Genomic DNA, 25857 nt, shown 5'->3' on the forward strand with positions numbered 1-25857 from the left:
ACATTGAATCTTTGTTGGAGGCTGTTCTGACAGGAAAACACAAGCTGGTCTTACACATCTATGTCGGATAGAGGGTCAGTTTGATCAATTTACCCTATCTTTGACCGGTCTTATACCTACAAGAGTATAATTAGAGCTACATTATTCAATAGAGAAGAGTGCACAGGCCCGTCTCTCAGCAGGCACAACGACATGTTATGATAATGGTCTCGCTAATGTAATCTGTGCAATGCCAGTCGAGGGGGCTTCAGACAAAAGCCGCCAGCACCAGTTTATATTAGTAGTGTTACACTGATTAATGAATGCATGAGTAGGCTTGTCTGAGGCGTGTCTCAGCATTGCCAGGCTGTGCGTGCATGGCATGGCATCTAGCCTAAGAGAACAGCTGTCAATAGCGTGCCCCCTGCTTAGCCGCTCCGCTTCACATTCCCACATGCGCTAAAAAATCGCATCACATAGCTTGAAAAGTGCCAGAAAAACGGGAAACAGATGCAACAATTTACTGAGCGCCTTAATTCCTCAACCCTCTTAGACAAGCTTTCTTGTCATTTCTTTAAGTAGTCCTCAGGAATAGTTCTCCAGGCTTCTTAAAGGACATTCCAAATCTCTTCTTTTGGATGTTAGCTGCCTTGTTGAGGTTCAGGCTCTGGGGAGGATTCATCCTTCCATAAGACCCGTTGCTGCTGATTTTAATTTGACATACCCCCCCCCCCACCCCCCACCGTTTCCATTCTTCTTCAGAGCACAGACAACTACCATATTCATCTACTTTGATCAGAGGGACGATTTCCACATCTAAAGCGGGTCATAAGATTTAAGTTAAGCCAATGGATGACCTGAATGATGACCTTTCATCTACTGGGTTTGAGCCACTCTTCATCAAAGAAGAGCAGGGGGATCCAGACAGATCCACTGTGGAAGAAAGAGAGAACCACAAAAACCCATCTGGACTCACAGAAACGCAGCTCAAACAATCGGCTTTAATAAAGCCATACCTACAGGAAATGGATGACTTACTGAGGAGCTGCGAAGAGCTTACAGGCATTTCGTTGAGCTCCCAATACTCAGCAACTTACAATAAAACAAGTTGGAGTGAATCAAATCCCAGTCAGGGCAAAGAGGAGGTGGCAACAGAAAGCTATGGAGGTACAGCTTCTCAAGCCTATCTCTCCACCAGCTACATAGACACACACATAGAAGAGGTTGGAAAAAAAGAAGAGCCAGCTCAAAGTGAACACTTGGGCACCAACATCAACAGTTATGACGTTTCTCACCAGATGGGGATGCCTCTCACCTCAGCAGGTAACAAACTGAGGGAAACCATGGTGGACTATGAGGGCCAGCTGTTGGGGATGTTAGCCAAGCTGGACAGCTGTATGGAAGAGGCTGGCATGGACTTCGAGCCTCAGGATTGGGTAGCGGATTCAAGCCAAGAGTATGTCCACATCAGGAAGAATCCTCATCATTGTAGGGGTACGACACTGGTGCCCGTTATGCAAGAGAGGCCACTCAAGTTGGACACCCAGCCAATGCAGTTCGAAGCTTTTGTGGATGGAGATAAACCTTCCGAGGACGGCAGGAGGAGAATCCCTGTGGATTCAGCAACTGATGGAAGCCAAAACCTTTTGCCCAGCTGTGAGACGTTGGTGAGCTTCCCGGTGGAAACACCAGAGGGGCGAAGCAATTTCAAAGAAGACCGAGGTGTCCAGTTTAGCTTTTCTGGGCTAAAAATGCTTTTAGATACTACAGATCAAGATCCAATATACCGTGACGAAACAAAGACAGGACATGTGCTTAATGAAGGTACAGAAACAAATGGAGATGTAACTGGCACTGATGCAGATCACACTCAGTTACCAGCTGAAGAGAGAAATGAAGTCAAGATGCACGCCACAGATCTGGGATCTGGCACGGACGAATTAACAGCTTTGAGGTCCCAAATGGAGGTCTGTATACAGGAGGTGCAGCGATTAGAGAAGAGGAGGAGGGAGCAGCTGGTGGAGGTGCTGCAGCTAAGAGGTCAAAAAGAAAGAGAGGAGGAAGAGGAGACAGAGGAGGTGATTGACAACAAAGTTGTAGAGCTGATGGAAGTTATCAAGAGGGAAGAGGAGGGAAGAAGGGAGGAGAGGAAGATGGAGATACATAGCCTGAAAGAGGAGAGGGCGGAGGAGGAGAGGAAGATGTGGAAGGTGAACCTGGAGAGGCAGGGGCTGCAGGAGGAGCTCAGAAAGCTGAAGAGGAAGCTGTTTGCAACGGCCAGGGACTGTGCCCTCTGTCAGGCGGCCATGAACAACCAGCGCCGTGAGGTGGAGCTGCTGAAGAGAGAAGAGGTAGGACCCCTCTCCAGAAAACCCCTCACACTCCATGTGCATCACAGTTCTAGAAAAACCTCCACATGTAAGGTCTCTTTTCTCTTATTTCCACAGGAAAAGATGAACTCTCTGTTCCTCCAGCTGACAGAGGAGGGCTGCCAGCTCAGGTCAGCCCACCTGCAACAGCTTTTAGACCTTCAAGCCAAACGCCAAGCCCAGAGCTCCAATCAGACCTCCAACACTCAGGAGGAGCTGACCGAGGGCAGGAGGAATTCCTGCGGGGATGTCCAGCAGTATGTGCAGGGTGGGCTGAAAGCACTGGAAGACAGGTACTGTCACTTGCACACACAGTACTGGTTTTAAAAGATGTATTCACACGAGTTGCTTATTCCTTTCTATGTCTTGTATTAAATTCCCATTAAAGGCATTAAAGCCCAGTTGGGCTTTTTGTCCACAACTCAATTCACTCTCGATACTTTGCCGTCCCCCAGGTACGAACCAGTTTTGCTGGCACTGCTGAAAAGGAGAGAGGCAGCAGCTGGCGCGCTGGTGAAAGCAAAGGAGCAAGCTCAAGAGCTGAGGGCCCAGCTGAGACCTCTGAGGGAGGAGATTCAAAAGCTGCAGCTGCAGAGGGCTTGTCTGGAGGAGAAGCTCAAACTTATCCACATACAACGACGGGAGGACGTGGGCCGATACAAGGTGATAAACTAAATCTGACCTGACGGTTGCGCTCAGACTCATTTAGGAACGGGCGCCGTTTTCGGTGGTAACTGAATCACAGGGTGACCTTTTACACAAATCAGTGAAGTCGTGTCTCCCTTACAGGAGACGGTGCATAGTCTGGAGGAGAGCGGCAGGGAGCTGAAGACGGAGCTAGAGATTCAGAAGAGAAAAACTAAAGAGATGGAGGAGTTGAGAGACAGACTCGCCAAGCAGCTCCTACTCCACAGGTAACTTCTCTGATCTACAGCCCCAACTCCCCAAACATTGCTACCCTGTGTAAAATGTAAATAAATACAGAATGCAAGGATTGCTTTATGCGGATTTCATAAACCAATACATTATCAATAATAGAACATAGAAATCATTTCAGGAATGACAGAATCGTGTGTTTTTAATACGAGTGCCATCTGAGGGACCAAAAATCACAAGTATCCAATACGGATTTTTGTCCGTGACCCTTGAATTCGGAGATGTCTCCAGGTCCCTGAATGGGTTGATATCATCTAATATAAATGGTGGAACATTCAGAATTCCCAACTTCACATTGAGGGACATTATTCTGAAACTGTAACAGTTTGTAGGTTTGCAGACTGCTGAACCTCTGCCCAACATGTTACTGACCTGTTACCAGTTTACCTAATTAGTGCCGAAATGTTCTTCCAGCTTCCTCCCACCGTCCACAAACAGGCACGTTAGGCTAATTGGCGACTCTAAATTGTCCCTAGGAGTGAGTCTTAGTGTGCCTCGTTTGTCTCTGTGTGGCCCTGTGACGGACTGGCGGCCTGTCCAGGGTGTACCCTGCCTCTCGCCTGATGATGGCTGGGATAGGCTCCCCCCCGCAACCCTAAATTGGATTAAACGAGTATAGAAAACGGATTGACGGATATTTTTCCAGCAGTTTCTTTAAAATAACACTTATTTTCCCTGCATTTTGCTGCCCCCCGTCCTAACCTTTCCGAGATTAGAGAATACGTCTCTCGAACTACTACAATGTCTCACTTTCAGTACATTTGATGTTTTCTACATTCTACTGTTGGCTTTCCTTAATCAGTAAAGGCAGTAACTATAACTCGACTGCTTTTCTCTCAGGGCCGCCACCGAGGACCATAACAAGCACGATCGCGAAGACACAACATGATTGCCCTCCCTGACAAAAAGAGCTCTGTGATTCAACCTTTTGTGTGTTTTTCTTTTAAACTCTCAGCACAGTGAATGCACTTTACACATAACACTGACAAAAGCTTTTAAACCGCCTGTGAAGATTAAGTAGACTGCAGCATGTAGGAAAGTTCTTGTTATGAATAAAGGCCTGCTGTTTCTCGTAGTCTGAGTGCGAATGACGAGTTAACGTCTGCTTCTTAGGAGCAGAGAGGGTTTCTTTGTACTTATATGGGCAACCTGTCTGAAGAGCTAAATGGTGGGACATAGAATAATGGAGTGAGAATGAGGTCGGGAGACAGAGCACCATGACATCTCAACACAAACACACAAGAACTAAGCAAAGCGGTAAGGTGATGCCAACTCTTAACTAAAAAATACTATTAGAGGTTGTTTAAGAATACCTGCGGGATTAGCAAGACGCTCGTTCTGATAAAGACATAGCACTACATAAACGGAGGTGTCGACATTACATGAAGCAGGCCCAAAGATGGGCTAAAAGCAGTTAGAAAAACACTTAGATGGTGACCAGACTGCAGCGGCTAAACCGACACATTTTTTGGTACAAACACCTCGCGTGCGCAACATATTGGAGGCAGATTGGTGGAAATGGAAGACTGATGCGAGTAAGACTACGATCTTAGGCTCAGGAAAAACATTTTATTGTTTTTTTTTTTGTTTGATAGAAAAAGCATTGTTTAAAGTCATGTACAAAGAAGAGCAAATCTGATTTCCAAAATACTGTAAGTGCACTGCGACAAAACAGATGAGTTTTTTTGTTTTTGTTTTTTTTTTAGAGGCGGTAAATGACTGAAAGGACAGGTCTTTTATAGAAAAAGAACCAGGGCAACGCACATTACGTCTTTCAAGTATTTACAGTTAGCAGCATAAAGTGGCCCGCTGGTATAGTGGCGGGATGACTGGGTTGAGGGTGAAGATGGATGGAAAACAGCAGACATAGGAGGTTACGCTGTGGCGCCAGGGTCTGTCGTGCCCTCAGGATCTTCATCATTGTAGATGTTCTCAGCCTAAAAGAAAAAAAAAAAAGAATAAATGTATCGATTATCCTGCAACAAACTGTCAAAGAGGGTTAAAAGAAGTTTCCATATTTCCAAAATCAAGACGATTGGGTTTTTCCGAAGAGACTAATTTCACCCTGTAGATACATGCCTAACTGCTGGCTTTACTGACATTCATTACAGTTCAGTCTTCAGACGCGTATTTTAGTGAGAATAAAATAACATGAGAAATAATTGGAGATGCAAACACACAAATTACACTTACCATTTTCAAAAATATTCTGTCTCTTCCATGTCCTGACTGTGCCCTGATCAAATCACTCCAAATGTTAAATAAAGAAAAGTTTCTCGACTGTGATTTTCTTTGCTGCGGCTCGCTGAAATGCCGAGGAATCTCCCATCACACCACTGTCCCTGTAGATTTACTGTTGCCTGATCTGACACTTCGTGAGACGGCAGACGATTTCGTCTGCGACTTTAACTCGATGCTGGATAATGTTTAATACCGTGTAGTGTTTAGGAGGAATTTGTATTCCCTCTGCAGCAGAGCATAGTACAGAACAACATTATTTGGCAGAATGTGGTCCCGGCCACCTTACCATTTGCCAAACTTGCATAATGTTGTCCTCAGACACAGAGCAGATGACCCAGGGCTCGTTGGGGTTCCAAGAGAAATCAGAGATCTTGGCCGTGTGGCCTCCGTGGATGAACTAGTAGAAACAAGAACAATTTTTGTCATGCATCCATACACGGAGTTATCCATGATCCACGATGATCCATGAGGAAAAATGACTTACCAGCAGCTCAGGGGGGCCATCTTCTGCGTCCTCTTGTGACTGCTCCTCTCCAATTTTGCTACAAATGCATAAATAACAGGAAACAATGACAAACCCCACATGCCTGACATTTTTAAAAATCACACTGAGCTGGATTTGAGTTTTAAACAAGCTAATCCTTTCACAACTCAGTGCACGCCTGTTGGGAGGTTCAAAAACAGTAAGTTTTATACCTGAGGTCCCAAACATTGAGGCGACGGTCTGTTCCACTAGATGCAAGTATGGTTTCATTATGAGGTGACCACTGAACCTACAAAACACAAAGCCAGTCAGAACACACAAGGCAACAAGTTTAGAGTTAAAATATAATTTAAAAAGTACATAAAGGTAAATATTTCACCTGGAAGATCTCATCCTTGTGTGACTCAAAAGAGTGCAGCTTCAGTTTCAGGTTTCTCAAGTCCCAGAGAGCTACAGTCTGTGGGCGGGAGACAGATGGGATGCAAAGATAGGCTTGTTTCAAAACAGAAAAACAGACTTCTAAACTGTATGCGACATGAGAGGTAACACCTGGAAAGCTGAATTACCTTGTCTGCTGAGCCAGTGGCCAGAATGAACTCGCTGTAAGGGTTAAATGACAAACAGTTGACCTCAGCGACGTGGGCGTCGACCGCGTGGCTGGGTTTGGAGGTATTGTTTGAACGAGTGTCCCAACTAAAAGCAAAAAAAAGAGGCAGGATGGTGGTAATCATGGTGTTGCTTGAACTTTATTTGTTTGTGAGGTTTGAGTTGTGCTTGAGATTCTCACATCATAAGCTTTTGGTCGTCTGCCACAGATCCAAAGAGCGACTCATGGATGAGGTGCCACGAGACATCTTCCACCACAGCGGTGTGACCGGTGAAGACCGTCTTAGCTTCTACGGTCTTGCTTTCTTTTGGCGCGGCACTGATGTCCCACAGGCAGATTGTCTGCGTATGGCGGAGCAACCGGAAATTAACATCAAGCTAATATTTCAGATCTAATCTTTGAGGACCTTTTTCATTTCATGAAATATATTCAGAATAGATAACACTAGAGCTGCAGATTGCTCAAAATCCCCAACACAGAATCATGTGAAGAAGAGGTTTCATACATCAGGACGTAATAGAACAAAATACAAATTAGCTCGCACTTAACAGGTCTGAAAACGATTTGAATACGACCTCAGATGAGCAACTGCACATGACCTACAACACTGTGACGACTTGCTGGTTTTTCAACTTGTGAATAAACTTTCCCGCTTTAAATTGACATATCATAAATTCCGGACTATAGAACGCAACTGAATATAAGCCGCACCCTCTCATTTTAAAAAGAAAATCCATTTTGTATTTGTTTAGGCCGCACCGGATTATAAGCCGCGGGTGGCCACATAGTAATATGAGATATTTACACAGACAGATGTTACACGTGAGGATTTTTAAACTTTTAAATAAATGCATATGGTAACAGAAACAAATACATACTGCAAATGCTTTTTTTCCCCAAACAGTCCCTGTAATACGGCTGGTTTTAACTTAAATACCTATCGGTAACGCACAAATACGTGGTGTAAATGCAAAAATGTAAAAAAAAAAAAAAAAGACAGTAGCCTACCAGGAAAAGTCATTGATCACCTTCAATTTAAAAGCTGCATCATACGCATTTCTTTGTTTGTTTTCCATCTTAAGAGTGAGTACAAATGACCGATTTACAATAATTTAGTAGTGCAAGTTTGTTTGATTTATTGTACAATTTCATTGGACCACTGAACTATTCCTTAATTGTATTGGTCTAATGTTACGGTGCAAAATGTTTTTGGCGGCATGAAAACAAAAGAAAAAAAGCATATATTAGCCGCACCGTATTATAAGCCGCGGTGCTCAAAGCCTGGGAAAAAGTAGCAGCTTAGTCCGGAATTTACGATACTCGATCATCTTTATTTATCCAAATGTAAGTTCTGTTAAAGACCAGGTGATCTTTCAAAAAAATGTTCTGATACAAAAAACAACGGTTAAATTTCCCACACACACAATTTTATGTGAAAAAAAACTGCCATCAAAATGTAAGTATTTTGACTCACGTGGTCATCCGATGCACTAAGGAGGTATCCTGACAGATTTGAATTCCAGGACAGACCGTAACCTTCTTTCTGATGGCCTCTGAGACGCAGATCAGGGTGACATTCTCCTGAAGCATCTATGGACAATCAGAATCAGAAAAAGAAATCCATTGATGCCTCTTTTCAGTATTTCAGAGAAACAGAACCTATTCCGCTTTTATTTTCATTCGCCTGCGAGTTCCATACCTGGCTTGGAAGGATGCTTGGTGTAGTCGAACACCAGCACGTCTGAGGTGGGGGTCTTGGTGGCGATGATGCAGGGGTTCTGCGGCATGTAGCGAGCACGATTCACCTCCCCTTCGTGGCTGATCTTGATTTCTATCTCAATTTTTCCACTAACTGAGCCAAAGCCTCCAAATTCTTCAGGGACATACGTTTACATTTTACCGTTACAACACAAAGGCGATGCAGTATCATTCACAATTTGGCATTAAAGGAGAATTCCGGCATTTTTACAAACATATCCCATCTGTTGGAGACCCAGGGAAGTTGGCCAAAGGGAAAAACGCGAGAAATTTTCATGCCCGCTGCGCAAAGTTGTCCGATTGCGCTGATTTCCATGAAAGTGGGCTCTATCGGGCAAGCTTTTAACCTTTCCTGAGGCTCTTAACGTGTAATTGGCTGTGGTGTCAGTAGCAATACAATTCAACCCAGGGGCTAACCATACCATTAGCTAGCACAGACATGATACATTTTGAGATTTCAAAAACAGCGCACTTACCTTTCTCAGCTTCCGTGTTCCACAGGCATGCGCACAAATTAATCGATCGCCGAAGTCATACACTATAGTATTCCAAAATTGTCTTTTTGTCCACCAAAAACGACCCTCGGGAACCGAACTACACATTGCCATGTTTGTTATTGTTTCCTATCGAACAGCTGACTCGTTTCAACACCCATATTCGCCGTGATGTCATGACGTGTCACATGACTGCTTGAAAGAGCGCACCTTCGCCCATTATTCAGCTGCGTGAGATGAGAACCCTCAGGATTTTATTGGAAGCAATTTTGAGATGGATAGTTCGTCAGATTCTGATGTTGGAATGGAAGAGTTTGATGGTCGGGGTTATCTTTTTGAACCAGAATACACTAATGTAGAGTTGTTGGCACAAGATGCAGCGAGGATGGCTCAAACCGATGATCCAGAAACGGGAGCTGCTGCTAGGTCACGCATTGGGGAGACATAGTGGTGCAGATGTGGACATTGTATTGCACTGACCACAGAGGAAGAGAGTACTTTGGAATACTATAGTGTATGACTTCGGCGATCGATTAATTTGTGCGCACGCCTGTGGAACACGGAAGCTGAGAAAGGTAAGTGCGCTGTTTTTGAAATCTCAAAATGTATCACGTCTGTGCTAGCTAACGGTATGGTTAGCCCCTGGGTTGAATTGTATTGCTACTGACACCACGGCCAATTCGGTAAAAAGTATTTTGATACACGTTAAGAGCCTCAGGAAAGGTAAAACGCTTGCCCGATAGAGCCCGCTTTCATGGAAATCAGCGCAATCGGACAACTTTGCGCAGCGGGCATGAAAATTTCTCGCGTTTTTCCCTTTGGCCAACTTCCCTGGGTCTCCAACAGATGGGATATGTTTGTAAAAATGCCGGAATTCTCCTTTAAAACAGATTACACCAGCACGTTATCAATCAAGAGAACCTTTGAAGAAAACAAAAACATCCCTGAATAGTGTTATTTCTTAACATGTAGAAGTCTCTAACCTCCTTTTTCACTGTCATACTGGGAGGCGTCAAACTGAGCGTCGTCATTGGGCAGCTGGACACTGGCAACAATCAAGTGATTCTGCTCATCAGAAGTGTGAGTGCCCAACACCAGTCGGTGCACGCTGTAATCCTTGCCCTCTGGTCTGGTGAAAAGAACACAAAGTTTGATACTAATGTGAACACCTCTGGGCAAAAAGGCTGCACGTTCGCATGAAGACAAATGACTACTAAGAGCCCACTGTGCAAAAAAAAAATTAAAGGCCCACCTGGAAACATCGGGAAGCCACTGAGCAGTGAGGCTGGGCCACTCCAAAGCGTGTGTCATTACGAGGTCATACAGAAAGGGGGTGTTTTTCTTCCAGATCTTGTACTCCTCGTTGATAACCCTCTCTTCCACTGCATCATCAAATGCACCAGCTAGATTGGACACAGCGACGACAGAGCCAGCAATGAGTGATGGCTACATTATAATAAGTCAAGTCTTTTTATCCCCCCTCCCCTTAAGGTCTACCAAAAACTCCCTTGCCGTTTATCTAAACGGGGTTTATGCTTCGAGGCCTTGCCAATAACCATCTAAAGTTGTATTTGCGCGAGTCAGAAAATAACATATTCACAACTAGTTTTTATTATGCCCTCGGCTGCCACCATAAGATTACACAAGCTGTTGAGAAACAACACTAAAACAGAGAACAAACGAGCTGCGGCGACAGCTTGCCAAAGTCTATGCAGCCGCTACCCGAGTTAGCTGGGTAGCTAGCTCACAGTGTCAGACAACATTGTTCTTTTTGTTGGTGTCATTTAAGACATTTTACGTTACCGTCCTTGTCCGCCATAGCTTGTATCTTCAGTGGTTGACAGGGAACAGAGAATTAGGGGTAAACGATATATAGAGTAAGACAGCGTCGTGTCGGGTCGTCCTCTGTTGCAACAACGCAGTTCAGGAGCTGTTTTAATCAGGAGTGTGACAACATTAAGCTAATGGCTAGCTAACCGTGGCAATATGAGACGTGAGCGCATTCGCGGGCTCAGTACAAGCGAGAGGGGCGTCTTTCCACCAATCACAGCACAACTCCTATGCTCGAGGTGACCACGAGAGGGCAGCAATAGGCTTGTATTAGCATAGCTCTGTGCATTAGCATATGTATGTAGTATTTTAAAAGAAAAAAATATTCGAATTAAAAGGACACGCTACGCAACTATGAACTAATCCCACCCACATTAAACTAAAGCAGAATATTTGTCTTTCTTTTCTTTGCTCCCATTTTAAGCATGTGTTTTTTCATGTGTACTCTCAGTTTTTTTTTGAGTAACTGTCAGATAATACAAATTTAAAAAAAAGTTGAAAATATAAGAAAGCTCGTCGCTTTTTATCAGTGCTGTTTTTTTGTCAAATCATAGGCCTTAAAATGTGTTTATTTATGTTTATTTAGTCTGGTTGGTTTCCTTGTATTAAGTTCACACATCGCTGCAGCGCATGTTTCATAAATCTATCACACTGTTTACCAACATCAAAAAATACTTCATATGTAGCTCAGTGATACAATCGTTTAAGTATGAAAAGTTATCTTATTTTTTTGTTATTTACTTTGCACGTGGAACTGTTCGTTTCGACTGTGGTCGCAAAACTAGACAACATGCCTCTTCGAGTTGGCTATTGGTCAACTGCGAATTCCAAGTCAGTGTGAGACTTTCTGATTGGACACTTTTACTAAACTGGTATTTCATAGGATAAGCGCAACGCGGGCCGTTAAAACACGTAAAATATTGCCCCAATGCAGCAGCCTTGCTAGCAGCCGAGTAGGTACACTTCCTTTTCTAAAGTTATTACAGCGGCTTCAGACTGTCGTTATGTCGACGACTGATATGTCCGGTGTGCTCAACATCGTCCGGTCCCTGTATCGACACACACAGACTCTGGAGGAGTTTGCGGACCGCATCGTGTTCAGAGAAGAACAGAGGCCAGTTATCGTTGAGCAGTCAGATACGAACCGCTTCAAATCATTCGTCAGGAGTGTTTTTGTGTGCTCTGATAAGGAGCTGCAGCAAATCCCAAGCTGCAGCCAGGTAACACCATGACATCTTTTGACGAGATGACGTAGCATAGACATAATAGCTGTTGCTAATTTCTAGTTCAAATGAACGTCTATATATATCCATGATCTATTATTGACGTGCAAACCTCTTAGATGACAAGCTTTGTAATTATTAGTTTTGTCTAAATGATTAACGATGACAAAAGCAAAACCACGTGTCACGATTAAGTCATTTCAAAGTGAGATGATTTGTTCTTGTGTTCGTGAGAATGTATTATTTGCTTTTTGTAGATTTGCACTCTCCCGGAACTGCTGGCCTTTGTCCTCAACACTCTGAAAAGAAAAAGAAAAAGGAATGTCTTGGCACATGGCTACAATATTCTGGCCCTGGCACAGGAGGATCGGGACGCAGACCACTTCAAATTCCAAGGAGATGTAACTCAAAGTGCTGCCTACATTCATGGCAGCGACCTGTGGAAAAAAGTCACAATACGCCTCGGTACAGACATCACACGGTACCTGCTGGAGAGCTGCTCTGTATTCGTTGCGGTCCCTCCTTCGTGTGTTTTTCAGGTGTGTGGCGTTCCAGTGTATGACAGGGTGTCCGTGACCACTGCCTCAAGTGGGTTTTACCTCCATCCTCGATTCAGGAAGCCTAATTGCTCTCGTTTTGTAAGAAACCCAAGTTCAGGGAGCTTGAAGAGCAAACATCCTGTTGAGAACCCTGCAGTGAACCTGAAGAGAAAGCGAAGGAATGACGGAGTGAACAAGCGGAAGAGAAAGAGGGGTCCTGATCAGCAGGATGAGGAGACGACGCCATGTTCAAAAAGGACGAGAGGGGCAGCACGCCGAGAACGCAAACAGGAAGCGGAGGAAGGACAGCCTGTGTCTGTTGAATCAACGGTGTCTGGGAGAATTGTAGAAAGTAGAACGATTGGTTTCCGGCAACCTGTTGAAACGCCAGCAGCAGTGCTTCCCTTGGAGGGTGGTCCCAGCTGGAGGTCGGGGCTTTTCCCCCCTTTGCCGCCGTCGCAATGTTTTATCCGCACACTGGGATTGCTGTATGGTGGTAAGGGCATGCATGGGTTCCTCCTTAACAGGAAGATTAAGAGTGCCGATGGATCCAGAAGGTTGCACGGGAAAGATTTGGTAAGACTGGTCTTCTTTGAGGGCCTGGCGTATTTAAACGGGATTGAGAAGAAGCCAAAGAAACTCCCCCGGCGGTTTTTCCACATGGTTCGCCTGTTTAGTCAGCTGTTGCGGCAACACAGGAAGTGCCCCTACGACAGAATTCTGCAGAGGATGTGCCCGCTGGTCGAGGAGAGCAGTGCAGGAAACGGAGAGATAAACTCCCTTTTACCTAAGCACTGTGCCCCTCACCGGGTCTACCTTTTTGTCAGGGAATGCCTCTCTGCTGTGATGCCACAAGAGCTGTGGGGCTCGGAACACAACCGACTCCTTTTCTTTGTCAGAGTCAGAGTCTTCCTGCGCAGCGGCAAGTTTGAGAGGCTTTCGCTGGCTGAACTGATGTGGAAGATGAAGGTGAATGACTGCGATTGGTTGAAGATCAGTAAGACTGGTGAGTTAATCGTGAATGGTCTTTTTTTTTTTTTTTTTTCTTGTCTTTTTGGTTGCTGCGTGCATTTTTGGTGGTCTGAATAAATGATCTCCTTAGCAGGCCGCTTCCCACCCAGTGAGCTCGCATATCGGACACAGATCCTGGGTCAGTTCTTGGTTTGGCTCCTGGATGGCTATGTTGTCGGCCTTGTCCGAGCTTTTTTCTACGCCACAGAGAGTGTGGGGCAGAAGTACTCCATCAGGTTCTATAGACAGGAAACCTGGACCAGACTTCAAGACTTGGCTTTCAGGTACACACAGACACACACAATCACACACACAACGTTCACTTTCAGAGGCCCACAGACCTGAGACATCATCTCACAGATTAAAAAACCAACCTGCTTTTATAACAGAGGTCACCTTGCCAAAGGCCAGATGAAGGAGATGACTCCAGCACAGGTGGCCTCCCTCCCCAAAGGCACTGCCATTTCTCGCCTTCGCTTCATTCCCAAGACTGATGGCATGAGGCCCATCACACGAGTCATGGGAGCAGATGGCAAAACAAGGGTACACCATGATGCTCACCTAAAGTCTCCTTTTCATATCTGTGGGTGCTGTGGGTGTTCACGTTTTTTTTTCTTCTTTTTTTTAACTTTTTCCTCCAGTTCTACCAGGGGCGGGTCCGGGACTTGCTGGATATGCTGCGTGCCTGCGTACAGTCCACCCCATCCCTCCTGGGTTCCACGGTGTGGGGCATGACCGACATCCACAAGGTGCTGTGCTCTCTGGCACCAGCTCAGAAGGACAAACCACAGCCCCTCTACTTTGTTAAGGTGACTTGTGACACCTGATTGTGTATTTTCCATCGTGCGATTGAACTTATTAAGTCTGTTTCATATGAATGACGAGTCTACCTTTCGCCTGTCTTTTGAGGTGGATGTGAGTGGAGCCTATGAGAGCCTGCCACATGAAAAACTGATGGAGGTGATTAGCCAGGTCCTGTCACCTGTCCAGGATGAAGTCTTTGCCATCCGCCGCTACGCTAAGATCTGGTTGGATTCCCACGAGGGCCTGAAAAAGACCTTTGTTAGACAGGTAGCACGATGCCCACAAACATGATGGTGTGAGCAGGCAGCTGAAAACGTTGTGCGCCTATTTTGTAAAATTGGAATATTCCCTCCTCCTTAAAAAAACGCCTTCAGCTGGGATGTTGGTGGGTTTCCCTGTATGCATTATTTGAAATGGCCACTTTCCATTTTTGTTCACGTAGGCAGATTTCCTGGAGGGCACCATGGGATCCACTAACATGAAGGGATTTTTGATGTCACTTCAGAAGAGCGGCAAAGTCCATCATGCCATCTTGGTGGAGCAGGTGACACCGACATCCTTATATGTTTTCTCATACATTTATTGATTTCAACGTATCTCTTACACACACACACACACACACATTTAAACATTTAATTACTTTTCCTTATTACAGCATTACTGCTCAGATCTTCATGGCAGAGAGGCGTTGCAGTTCTTCACCCAGATGCTGACCGGCAGCGTTGTTCAGTTTGGGAAGAAGTAAATTCTGCATTTATTGCTTCATTTGTAAATGTGATGGCATTGTTTTGTTTGTTTCTTTCAACTCTAGGATTTTAACGGCAGCCCTCTCTGTTGCAGGACGTACCATCAGTGCAGAGGAATTCCTCAGGGATCAGTCGTGTCTAGCCTGCTCTGCTGCCTGTGCTACGGCCACATGGAGAACGTCCTGTTCAAAGGCGTCACTGAAAACAAAGGGTAGCCTACACCTCGTCTGTCTGTAAAGATCGTCATAACGCATCAGCAGCACAAGAGGGCAGTCTCTCTGTATTGCTTGTTGGCTTTCTTCTTTTTTTGTTTTTTTTTTAAGCTGTGTGTACTATTTTCTTGTCTCTGCAGGCGTTTGATGAGACTTGTGGACGACTTCCTTCTCATCACCCCAGACCAACATGAGGCGCAAACCTTCCTCGAGTATGACGCACTTCTCCTTTCTTTCATTTCCCGAAACTACATTTTCAGTCGGGTTTTAAGGCGAAGAAGTACGGTAAACATTTCTTCATCCTGTGTAGGATCTTGCTGGCTGGAGTACCAGAGTACGGTCTGGCGGTCAACCCGCAAAAAGTGGTAATCAACTTCCAAGTGCCAGGAGGAGTGGGCTCTTGTCCCAGCATTCGCGTCCTGCCTCCTCACTGCCTCTTCCCCTGGTGTGGACTGCACCTTGACACCCACTCACTGGACGTCTATAAAGACTATTCCAGGTAAAGCCTCTTGTCAGCTGTAATTAAACACCATTAAGGGTGATTCCAGCATCAGAAGTTATTGGGCTTTTTCTCTGTCTTTACGATTTCTTGTAAAACGTGGGCCACCCTGGACTTTGCACCTTCTCATAAACTCCCAGTTTGATAGAAATTATTGTATAAAACTCAATAAACATTATAGCTGCATGTCCAATGCGCCCCCCCCCCCCACCCCATGCTAAATCCAGTTTATAGTCCTCTGTACTTTTCCCCTCTGCTTCTCTTACGTTAGACTTTCCATCTCTCACAGCTATGCGGGCCTCTCCCTACGCTACAGCCTCACTTTGGGTTCGTTCCACTCAGCTGGACAACAGATGAAGAGGAAGCTGATGGGCATCCTCAGGCTCAAATGCCATGCCCTCTTCTTGGACCTGAAGGTTAAAGAGAAAAAAAAGAAATGTTTTTTAAATCATGCAACTATTTGACATTCCCTTCATTTTTAGCTTTAATGATTGACAGTTTGCTCTCAGACTCAGACTCATTTATAGACAGAAGGCCCGTTTACATTTAAAAAGGTTTGTGATCCTTTATGGCTCTCGGGTGCCCCAAGGAACCCCTCAAGGAACTGAAACTGCATTTCATGAAAGGAGTCATGCAGTTTTCCCGCTTTAACAGTATTCTGCGACAGTTTTCTGAGACTCCCTCAGATAGCTACAACGTGGTAAATGGTGGTTAGAATTGCCCCACAGTTTCACAATAACTGTCTTTCTGAAATGTAAACTTTGACCTCTTCACATAATTGACAGGCACGTTCTACCCCGTGCAGGCATGGGTTCTCTCCGGGGGGCTCCGGCTTCCTCACACAGTCCAAAAACAAGCATGTTGGCTTAACTGGTGATTCTGAATTGACCTTAGGAGAGAGGGAGGGCACGCTTGGTTGTTTGTCTCGCTCGTCTCTGTGAGCCCTGTGATAGACTGGCAGTCTCTTCGGGGTGCACCCTGCCTCTCGCCCGATAGCAGCTGGGATAGGACCCCAGCCCCCTGGGACACAACTGAGAAATACTGTAACGGACTGATTGCATCAACAAATATTTGCATTACAAATGTGAAAAGGAACCAGAAAATATTGTGTATTAGAAATGTGTTTGTAGTATCTGTGGTATAAATGTAAACTCCCCCCTTTTCTTGTACTAAGCTTATAAGTAAGAACCTCCCACTGGAGAAGAACTGCAGTGATTAGTGGGTTTCACTTGGCAACAAGTTATTCAACCGTAACTGATGTCGTCGAAGAACGAATGCTGTTTCAAAAGGGTCTAATTATTGGTGGGCTTCGAGCAAACAAAGCAACTGGGGAGATTGCTTAAAAAACAAAAAACTGTCCAGCGCGTTATTAAAAGCTGGGAGGACGGTGGTTCACCATCTTCTTAGAGCAAGAAATGTGTTTCAGAAAGATCTTAAATGTTTGAAGATCACTCAAATTCCCTGAAATTACTTCAAAGAAGAGAAATAGACAAAATATTAGCGTAACTTTATTTTATTTATGTATTTTTTTTAAATAGAAATGTATAAAAGCAAGGGATGAACTTCTCTTTCAGACCAATTCTCTCGAGGCCGTCTACAGTAACATCTACAAGCTGGTGCTGTTGCATGCGTGCAGGTAAATGGCAGAAAGCTTAGATGGGACTTCTTTTTTTTATCAGCAAAACTCATCTTTTCTGTTTCATGTGTTCGAGGAACATTGTAAATCATATGCTGCCATCCCCCGCACCTGCCGCTGAGACACTTTGGTGATGAACAGACGTCATAAACGTCACACATGGTCCCTCGCATCCATTATCATGTGAACTCTCTGGCCTGGACTTGATAAATAGTCCTGTTGAAATGATATTGCCATTAAGATAAACAAAATGCTGTTAATCAATATCTGCTTTGGACTGAAACACGTTTCTCCTTGTTTTCAGGTTCCATGTGTGTGCCCAGAGTCTGCCCTTTGGTCAGACGGTTGCTAAGAACCCGATGTACTTCCTGCAGATGATATGGGACATGGCACAGTATGCCAGTAAGCTAATCAGACGTAGCAACAAAGGTAACACTTACGCTTCACTACACAGCTGAATACAAGCTGAACTGAAAAAGGGGATTTCATCATTTCATCTCTTCTCCTTCCTCCAGGACTGATCTTAGGCGGGAAAGCCCAGACTGGTGTAATGCAGTACGAGGCAGTGGAGCTGCTTTTCTGTCTGTCCTTCTTGCTGGTGCTGTCCCAACACCGTCCGCTTTATAAAGACCTGCTGACGCACCTCCACAAACGTTTGTACCCACGGGAAATACTCAAATATTCACAAATTGGGCCGTAAATCGGGTAATCGCGTGTGTAGTGGACTGCAATTTTTGTTACTTGCTAAATTATGTCCTGAAAATATTTAGTTGGCCATCCTTAGATTTGAACTTCCAAAAATTCTCAATTCCTTTAGAGATTTTAATGTTTAATGTGAACGTCAAAATGGACACGAAGCACGCTGCAGCATCAGAGTGAAAAGAACAGTTTCTGGCTCAAAGGGTGACCTCAACAAGAATGAATTATCGGGGATAGACGATTTCACGTTCTGCAAGATTCTCAGAGATGCTTGTGCTTTGAGCTGCTGAATCCTGTCTCGGTTAATAAATTTGTTTTTAGTTTGTTTTTTTTTGTTTTTTTTGCCTCCTAGCAGGAATGGCAGACTGGCTCGCCACTGAATCTCCGCAGAAGTTTGAGCGCTCTATTCGTAGAAAAGCAAACTCGCTGCTGAGTTTTTTTCATTTTTTATTTTCACACTTGTGCTGCGTACACATAGTATTTACACAAAGACCCGGCGCATGGCTTATGCCACATACAGACTGGTACTGGTGTAACGGGAGAATGTGGGGCGAGCTTGTGCATAACTCATGCATACGTCAAATAGCCACGTTTTTTCAGAGCATGTCAGTCCTGATGAGCTGAAGTGCAAAAGGAAAAACAAGGCAAGATATTTTATTATTAAACAGCAAGTGTTACAGATCATTTTCAAATTTGATGAACAGAATGTGTGTGTTTTTTGCACAGTAATGTTTTTATTGTCTCGCATGAAGAGGGAATCATGATTCCTGTTAACGCCGTATTTCCTCGTGGTGTTTTGAACTGTGCGCCAGCTGCTTGTGGAGAAGAAAAGACTCCATAAATGACAAATAGGAAAAAAACCTTTGGCCTTTCTTGAAAGACGCAATGACTTGTCAGGGAGGCCAATTTCCATGTGTGGACTTTGTGATAGGTGCACCCAAGCCAGCAAGCAGAAATACATGCTTTTACTTATCTACAACTCTTTGTTTGCCACTTTTTTTTTTTTTTTTATCTCATCTCATAGCTGTGAGGAATGTACGTCACAGTTCAACCACACAGCAGGAAAAGGGCATCTCATCTTCTGCTCTCATCCTCTTGACAGGGAAGCGCAGCCTGGAGCGACGTCTGGGGGACCTGAGGCTGGCCAGGGTCCGACAAGCCTCTAACCCCAGGACTCCATTTGACTTCTTGGCCATCCAGACGTAGACCAGCAGCTGCATCCACTCACAGTTCCCAGCACAGCCAAAGAAAAGTATCAGGAGCTGAACGGCACGGCATTGGTTTTATTCAGCCTCCCTGAAATGTTTGTGTCAGTTTTTCCTGGAGAATTTTGCACATTTTCTGTCCAATTTAAGATGTATAAAAGCGATTCTTTTTTTTTTTTTTTTTTTTTTTTTTTCTTCTTTCTCTTTTAATCTGGCTGGTCTAATTCTCAGGGGGACGAACTGTACGTTTAAATCAGCAACTTGGATTTATGTGCTCTGTCAGTGTGCCAGAAGAATTGGTGATGTATCTGACTCACGGTAGAAAATGAGAGGAACAGTCCACAATCGTCTGTTATAAAACACTTAAGTGATAAACCCCAGTCGTAAACACGCCCTGTGAAACAACAACTAGTTCGGTAAAGAGGAATATTTGAAGATTATCCGGCTACTGTGGTGGAGGCTGTCTCATCACACAGCTCTTTGTCTCCCTGGACTTTGACTTGCACTTCGTGGTACTTTTCCACAAAGACACTTTGAAAATAATTTACATGGAAATCTCCGTAGGTCAAAGGTTTTTTTTTTCTTTTCTTTTTTTGCTGTACAAATGCATGGTTCGTTACCCTGCTAATTTCCTGGAGTAAGCATTGCATCTCGTTTTGTGATGTTTTCTGGCCTCGGAATAAGTGTTAAAACGACAACAACGTTGAAATGAAGGATTTTGTAAATGTGGAACCGGCGTGTTTCCTAATGATATTGAAATGTCTTTTACACACAGTTTGCAAACGCCGCAACAAAATTTCCCAGTTAAATCAGATGGCTTTGTTTTTAAGGTTGTCCCCTTTCGAGTCAGATTCTGTTAGATCATTATTATGTAAACATCAACAACAACAGAAAAGTATATATTGGAATTAAAAAAGTGATTTCTTTTTCTCTTCTTTTTTTTTTTTTCATGTCAGCTGTCAGGTGAATCTGGGATGAAAAGTGGTGATATCCATCAGAAAGTCTTTTGTCTTCTTCGGAAAGCAGCAGCGTTGTAGCTTTCCACATTCTTTAAGCCCTTTGAACCCTGTCTTCCTCGGTTTCAACCTCGAAGCCGCCATTGCTGTAGGGATTTAGGTCCACGCTAGTTGAAGACTTTTTGATTGGAGGGCAAATCAGTTTGTAGAGACACACGAGAGGGATGGAGATCACGGGTAGCACACTGAGGAGGATTATTATACCGAATGCCCAGTCTGGGTATTCCTTCACTTCCGTTTGAGGGAATAATTCCTAGAGGAAAGACAGAAATGTAAAATGTAAGAAAAAGACTCATTTTTAGATGACGTTTAAGAAGGTGTTCACACTTAAGTCTAATTATTTATGAAAGGATAAAACTATTCTTCAAAACTTAAGGACATGTAAACATATACACCCTGCAAACACCGAGCAACATTAGCATCTGTTTGGGATGGTGCGAATCACCAGCTGGTGAAAGAGCCAAATATTCACACACTTGTTGCTTCATCGTCTGTCGCTCTCGAGGGAAAACCTTTTAATATCAAAATGCTCCAACTGTCTGATATTTTGTCTTCTGCTTTCTGTTGAACAGATACTGTGCAAACAGTTCAGAGAAGGATTGAAAAAGATTCATCACCCAGTAGAGCGTAGGGGAACTACTCATATAGTCATTTTGGTCCGTTGCATGCGTGAAATTGGGTATAACGGTTTGACACTGTTTTCTTTCTTTGTTTTTCTTTTACCAAACTGTGCCACATTCAGAGTATATATTGTTTTATGTATGGCTATTTGCAAGGCAAGTGATGGTCACACAGCTTCAACCTGGAAGACCTTCTCGATTTATTGCAGGATCACGCAAAAGACTACAGGGCCGGTTTTCATGAAACTTGTTAGGGAGATGGGGGCCGATCAAAGTAGGAACCCCTAAAAAGGGGTTCGTGTCTGTGCCATAAGTACAGAAGTTTGATCGGGATTAAAGCACCTTAGACGAGTTTAAAGCACCTCAACGAGTAGATTCTTTTTGTCCCCCCAGAATGGATATTGTGTCATATTGGGTGTTAATAAGTATATTAATAATAATAATGATAAAAAGAATGAAATGAGAAGAATTTCGTTTCTTCTTTGTCACAAGTACAAGAAATGTCGAGAGTTGCCTTTTGGCCTTGATGGAGGTCTCCTTGAACCCCTTTCGTCTTTTTATTTGAGTTTTGCTGCACCGTGGTCATATTTAACTAGTCATAGAATAACTTTTGAAAGCATAATATGTACTTCATATATATATATATATATATATATATATATATATATATATATATATATATATATATATATATTACAATTTAAAAGATTTATAGCTTAATTTTGTAGCCTGCATCTACGTGGTTTGGATTTCTTTCACTTGGCCTGCTTACATAATCTGGGTTCCACGTTGGATAGGTTGGGCGTTTCTGTGCCTGGATGATCACGTAAGCCACCAACACCACCAGAAGCATTACTGGACTGATCACCATCCAGCACATCTTCCAAAAGAAGTTGGGCCTCCTCCCCGTCATGAAGTAGAGGTCTTCACTGAAACTGTCAGAGAAAACGGAGAACCAGAGAAAATTTCATACAAATTGTATGCGATTTCCAAATGAGTCGAGAAGATGGGGAGGAAGGGGAGAAAAAGTTACTTTTTCATTCCGTAGATATAAACGACTGAAATGATCTCAAAGAATGCAATGATGAGCAGCGGCACAGAGCCCACATAGCTGTTAAAGACCTCCACCCAGTAGTTGCCTGAACCCAGGGCAAAGATGAGGGCCACCAAGAAGGATATCAAGCAGATGATTCCTAAGAAAGGGAGAGAAAAAACAAATTCAGAGAGAGAATTCAAATTTCCCCTTAGTTTAGAACAAGTTAAGCCGATTTGTAGGTACCTGTCACAACCTGACTGGGAATCCACTTGGGCAACAGTTTGAGGTCGTTGAGGGGCGTGAGAACCCCCTCTATGTTGCCAAACATGGAGGAAAGACCCAAGCTGAAGAGCATGATGAAGAACAATATGGCCCATACCTGGGAGCCTGGCATCTCAATCACTGCTTCAGTGAACACAATAAAAGCCAAGCCAGTGCCCGAAGCACTCTGGGGGAAAACGATTAAAGAGACGCGAAACAGTAATGATCAACGCAATGGTCCGAGAACAAAAGCGTGCAGCCTGGATATAATTTGTGTTTATGAAATTAAAAGTACCTGATCAAGGAATGTTTGCAGATCACAAACCCTCAGGGACAAGCCGGAGACGTCATGTGGAAATGTCTTATTTAAATGATCAAACCACTGACCATAGTTGTCTACAGTGATGTTCTGGTCTGCTATCTCAAAGTGGTTGGTCAGAGTCAGGATGTTTCTGCAGATGAGATTGGAGGAATAGCTTCTCAAAACGTGCATAATTGTATGTCACCAACTGAAGCCTTAAAATCAGGAAAAGATAAGCGTACTCTGTCAGACAGGAGTTCAAGGCGCTGTTGGCTTTAAATCCCAATATGGAAAATATGGAGATGGATGCATAGAGAGATGTGGCACTGTTTATCACTCCTACAATTACAGCATCCCTCTCGCAGTCATTCCTGAGAGACAAAGAGAGAAGAAAAAAGGGCAGGGTTTTGTAATCACTCGATTCCAGCAGGACGAGTTTGAGTCTTTACCTTTCATCGTTATAGCTGGAGAACGCTATGAGACCTCCGAACGCCAAAGAAAGGGAGAAGAAGATTTGCGTGGCAGCATCCAGCCACACCTGTGGGCTCTTCAAGATCTCCCACTGAAGCAAGAAGGAGAACAACACATTTGTGTCTGATACACGGGAAGCAATCTTGCATCACACGCAGAAGCAGCAATCACCCAGACTCACATCAGGAGTGAAGAGGTACAGCAAACCATCAGTAGCTCCAGGCAGCGTGAGGGCACGGATCAGGAAAATGGTCAGCACCAGATAAGGGAACGTGGCTGTCACATAAACAGCCTGAAAAGATTGAAAGAAAAAGAAAAAACAAAGACAACGTGGTTAGCTCTGGAAAAGTGGTTTAAACATTCTTCACCTTTACTGCACACTGACCTTTCCCATGGAGTCAATGCCTTTGATGAAGCAGACGTAGACCACGCACCAGGCGGTGGCCAGACAAACCACCAACCACCACTGCAGGGAGCCGCTGGTCTCAATGTTAGGTGTAATGTTCAGGGTCTCACGGTACCAGAAATAATTCACCGGCGTGCTCTTCTCACACTCCAAATTATAGCCTAAAAGTTAAGAAAAAAAAATTGACCATAAGGGACTGGTAACATCTGAATGAGATCAGTTTTTCATCAAGATTTCCAACATTCAGCCCGGCACAGTCATACAATATGCAAAGGGCCCCTATCACATGAAAACAAATAATTGAAACAACTTGTGCTCTTTGCCTGTCACACACGACATCATTACTGGAACATGACATCATTATATTGCAGTTCCATTTATGTGGAACTGCAATATACCTTTGTGTCATAAAGCAATCTTGTTGTGTACATGATAAATCTTACCTGAAATTCCACTTGGAGCATGATAGCCAGTCTTCCAAGTGATAATTTTTAACTTTAGTCTTGATATTATGAAAAACCCACACACCAAAATTGACTACATTTTTGGCTGGTAACAAACACCGGTCACTTCTTAGGCATCACTTCAGTTGTTGCTGATATGGTTTAGCATCACATCGTATTATATCGTGCATTTATCAAAAGTAGCGAGATTGTCCAGGAGGAGGGTCTTCTTCTCACCTGTCAGGTTGTCATTGAGGGGACAATAGCTCCAAGGCAGCGGGTTTTGAAAGGAGTGAAAGAAGTACCAGAGCACCCAGGCCAGGATGGTGTTGTAGAAAATGGACACCAAGAAAGATACAATCGAGGAAGCGATGCCTGTACCCAGGAAATAGAATGAAATTCAGCTGAAGACAGAAGGATTGCTCTTTGACCTACATACTTTCACAGAAATGTTACCTCAATTGGATTTTTCTAAGTGGAGTAGTTATTGTTTTGAAAACACTATGCTCTCCACGCTGCACTCCAAAAATCTGCCTCTCTGATTCTGATTGCAAATTAAACTTGATCAAGTACATAGTTACTGCACCTGTGTGCTATTTAAGGTGTTTTTTTTTGTTTTTTTTTTAAATCTGGTGAGCGTAAATAATAAATGGATATATCACTGGATTTTTTTTTTTTTTTTTTTTAAATAAGATTTTGCTAATAATTAAAGGTTACCCACCAACTCCACCGAGCAGCGGAGAGATGGAGTTCCACACCCCGATGCTGCCCATGCGGAGCCTTTGCCCGATCGCCAGCTCCAGGTAAAGCAGGGGGAGGCCTTGAAACACCAGTGCTATTAAGTAGGGGATGAGGAATGCTCCTGATAACACAACAAAACATTTACCTCACAGTTAGACAGCAGCAAGAGTCAACTGGATTCTTATTATCTTCATTAAACAAAAATAAGTGATATATTAAATAGGCCTGGCCTACAATATATAAAGACCTTCAGCAAAAGAGATGCATTGAGATAAAGAAGATCCATTGATTCATCCATCCAAGATCTTTTTTGAAAGTTGCAAAAATCTTCCACCAATTTTCCTTGCATGTGTATGAAAAAAACCACAATTTTAAAGCTAGAATGAGTTAATGTAGACCCACTGTTCTCTCAGAGGGGTCATATAGAGGCTCAGCAGTGTCTCAAACACTTACTGTGAGAATCTGAATCTCAGAGTCAATATACGAGGCTCCGAGCGCCTTTCAGGAGGACCTGTTTGCGTAACTTAACCCCGATCGTGGCTTTTTTGGAGTTTGTGGCTCCACATATCTCACTGGAAACTGAGGAAGTCAATACACTCCCTGATTTTTTTTTTTTTTTTTTTTACCCCATAATCTTTCAAATATTAAATGGACTTGGCAGTTTCCAGTCACAGGTGCAACAATTGCACCAGTTAATTTGTTACTGATCTTGAGAACTGAAAAAATCTTAATGGACCGAAGCATCTCATGACTGCAAAATTTGCAAGAGTAATAGAATATTTAAATGTGCTACAGCAAACTTGACTGAACTAAAGGGAGCTGAAGAAAATGTGTCTCAAAGGTAGCATCTCACCCCCTCCATAGATCTGGCATAGGTAGGGAAACCGCCACACGTTTCCAACTCCCACTGCAAAGCCAATGCATGTTAGCAGGTACTGAACCTTGTTGTCCCATTTAGGTCTCTCCTCCACCCCAGAGTCTTTTGATTTGTCCATTCTTCAGCGGGAGAAAAGGCTCAGCACAATCCCAGTTCTCTTACAAGGATTTCGGACTCTTAATCCTAGCTTTCACGCCAGTCAGGTAGTGTATATATATATATTTAATGTTGTCCAGAATTCTCCACCTTTGGTGTCTCTTTGCAATGTGTATCAGAGTAAAATCTGTCTCCAGTTGTTTGGTCAAAGTGATGTCCAGCACTCCGCTCTTGTCCAGACTCTTCTCAGTAGGATGTCTTCTCATTCCCTGTCAGTTGGAACTTTTGAGCCAGGAGCACAGATTGTATTGGTATTT

General features: G+C 43.7%; 4 protein-coding genes across 4 annotated transcripts; 2 read left to right on the plus strand and 2 right to left on the minus strand.

Annotated features, from left to right (window-relative positions):
* Positions 1 to 746: 746 nt before the first annotated feature.
* Positions 747 to 4517, plus strand: sync (syncoilin, intermediate filament protein). The gene is made up of 5 exons (XM_075449795.1): positions 747 to 2330; positions 2427 to 2641; positions 2804 to 3011; positions 3138 to 3262; positions 4125 to 4517. The coding sequence occupies exons 1-5, from the start codon at positions 828 to 830 to the stop codon at positions 4171 to 4173; spliced, it is 2100 nt and encodes a 699-aa protein (XP_075305910.1). The 5' UTR covers positions 747 to 827; the 3' UTR covers positions 4174 to 4517.
* A 316-nt stretch (positions 4518 to 4833) lies between these two features.
* rbbp4 (retinoblastoma binding protein 4) lies at positions 4834 to 10871 on the minus strand. Its single transcript, XM_075449796.1, has 12 exons — positions 10672 to 10871; positions 10121 to 10271; positions 9852 to 9997; positions 8316 to 8489; positions 8091 to 8206; positions 6797 to 6957; positions 6576 to 6702; positions 6389 to 6466; positions 6222 to 6298; positions 6010 to 6067; positions 5812 to 5922; positions 4834 to 5221 (listed from the first exon to the last, which is right to left on the minus strand). Exons 1-12 carry the CDS (start codon positions 10685 to 10687, stop codon positions 5159 to 5161), a joined length of 1278 nt encoding a protein of 425 aa, XP_075305911.1. The 5' UTR covers positions 10688 to 10871; the 3' UTR covers positions 4834 to 5158.
* Positions 10872 to 11638: 767 nt separating this feature from the next.
* On the plus strand, positions 11639 to 19844 carry tert (telomerase reverse transcriptase). The gene is made up of 16 exons (XM_075450065.1): positions 11639 to 11918; positions 12179 to 13466; positions 13566 to 13755; positions 13861 to 14014; positions 14113 to 14280; positions 14381 to 14542; positions 14718 to 14819; positions 14931 to 15016; positions 15116 to 15232; positions 15374 to 15445; positions 15544 to 15732; positions 16022 to 16148; positions 17307 to 17368; positions 17673 to 17797; positions 17884 to 18021; positions 19170 to 19844. The coding sequence occupies exons 1-16, from the start codon at positions 11703 to 11705 to the stop codon at positions 19271 to 19273; spliced, it is 3300 nt and encodes a 1099-aa protein (XP_075306180.1). The 5' UTR covers positions 11639 to 11702; the 3' UTR covers positions 19274 to 19844.
* Positions 19845 to 20322: 478 nt separating this feature from the next.
* slc6a18 (solute carrier family 6 member 18) lies at positions 20323 to 25562 on the minus strand. The gene is made up of 12 exons (XM_075449207.1): positions 25421 to 25562; positions 24548 to 24688; positions 24064 to 24201; positions 23363 to 23544; positions 23159 to 23269; positions 22956 to 23068; positions 22749 to 22877; positions 22501 to 22657; positions 22188 to 22392; positions 21942 to 22101; positions 21681 to 21843; positions 20323 to 20541 (listed from the first exon to the last, which is right to left on the minus strand). The coding sequence occupies exons 1-12, from the start codon at positions 25560 to 25562 to the stop codon at positions 20323 to 20325; spliced, it is 1860 nt and encodes a 619-aa protein (XP_075305322.1).
* Positions 25563 to 25857: the final 295 nt, after the last annotated feature.

The sequence above is a fragment of the Odontesthes bonariensis genome, chromosome 18 (genome assembly GCF_027942865.1).
Source record: "Odontesthes bonariensis isolate fOdoBon6 chromosome 18, fOdoBon6.hap1, whole genome shotgun sequence".
In the NCBI taxonomy this organism is placed as follows: Eukaryota; Metazoa; Chordata; class Actinopteri; order Atheriniformes; family Atherinopsidae; genus Odontesthes; species Odontesthes bonariensis.

Bases quoted from the DNA above. Each gene is read 5' to 3' on its own strand.
- sync (XM_075449795.1), top strand. From the start codon at position 828: ATGGATGACCTGAATGATGACCTTTCATCTACTGGGTTTGAGCCACTC. The intron at 2,331-2,426 runs GTAGGACCCCTC...TTATTTCCACAG, and splicing joins AGCTGCTGAAGAGAGAAGAG to GAAAAGATGAACTCTCTGTT. The intron at 3,263-4,124 runs GTAACTTCTCTG...CTTTTCTCTCAG, and splicing joins AAGCAGCTCCTACTCCACAG to GGCCGCCACCGAGGACCATA.
- rbbp4 (XM_075449796.1), bottom strand. The intron at 6,467-6,575 runs GTAATTCAGCTT...TCCCGCCCACAG, and splicing joins CCACTGGCTCAGCAGACAAG to ACTGTAGCTCTCTGGGACTT. The intron at 6,068-6,221 runs GTATAAAACTTA...ATGCATTTGTAG, and splicing joins CTCAATGTTTGGGACCTCAG to CAAAATTGGAGAGGAGCAGT.
- tert (XM_075450065.1), top strand. From the start codon at position 11,703: ATGTCGACGACTGATATGTCCGGTGTGCTCAACATCGTCCGGTCCCTG. The intron at 13,467-13,565 runs GTGAGTTAATCG...TCTCCTTAGCAG, and splicing joins GTTGAAGATCAGTAAGACTG to GCCGCTTCCCACCCAGTGAG. The intron at 18,022-19,169 runs GTTTGTACCCAC...TCCTCTTGACAG, and splicing joins GCTGACGCACCTCCACAAAC to GGAAGCGCAGCCTGGAGCGA.
- slc6a18 (XM_075449207.1), bottom strand. From the start codon at position 25,562: ATGGACAAATCAAAAGACTCTGGGGTGGAGGAGAGACCTAAATGGGAC. The intron at 22,878-22,955 runs GTAAAGACTCAA...TTTGTCTCTCAG, and splicing joins TCCAGCTATAACGATGAAAG to GAATGACTGCGAGAGGGATG. The intron at 21,844-21,941 runs GTAACTTTTTCT...TTTCTCTGACAG, and splicing joins TATATCTACGGAATGAAAAA to TTTCAGTGAAGACCTCTACT.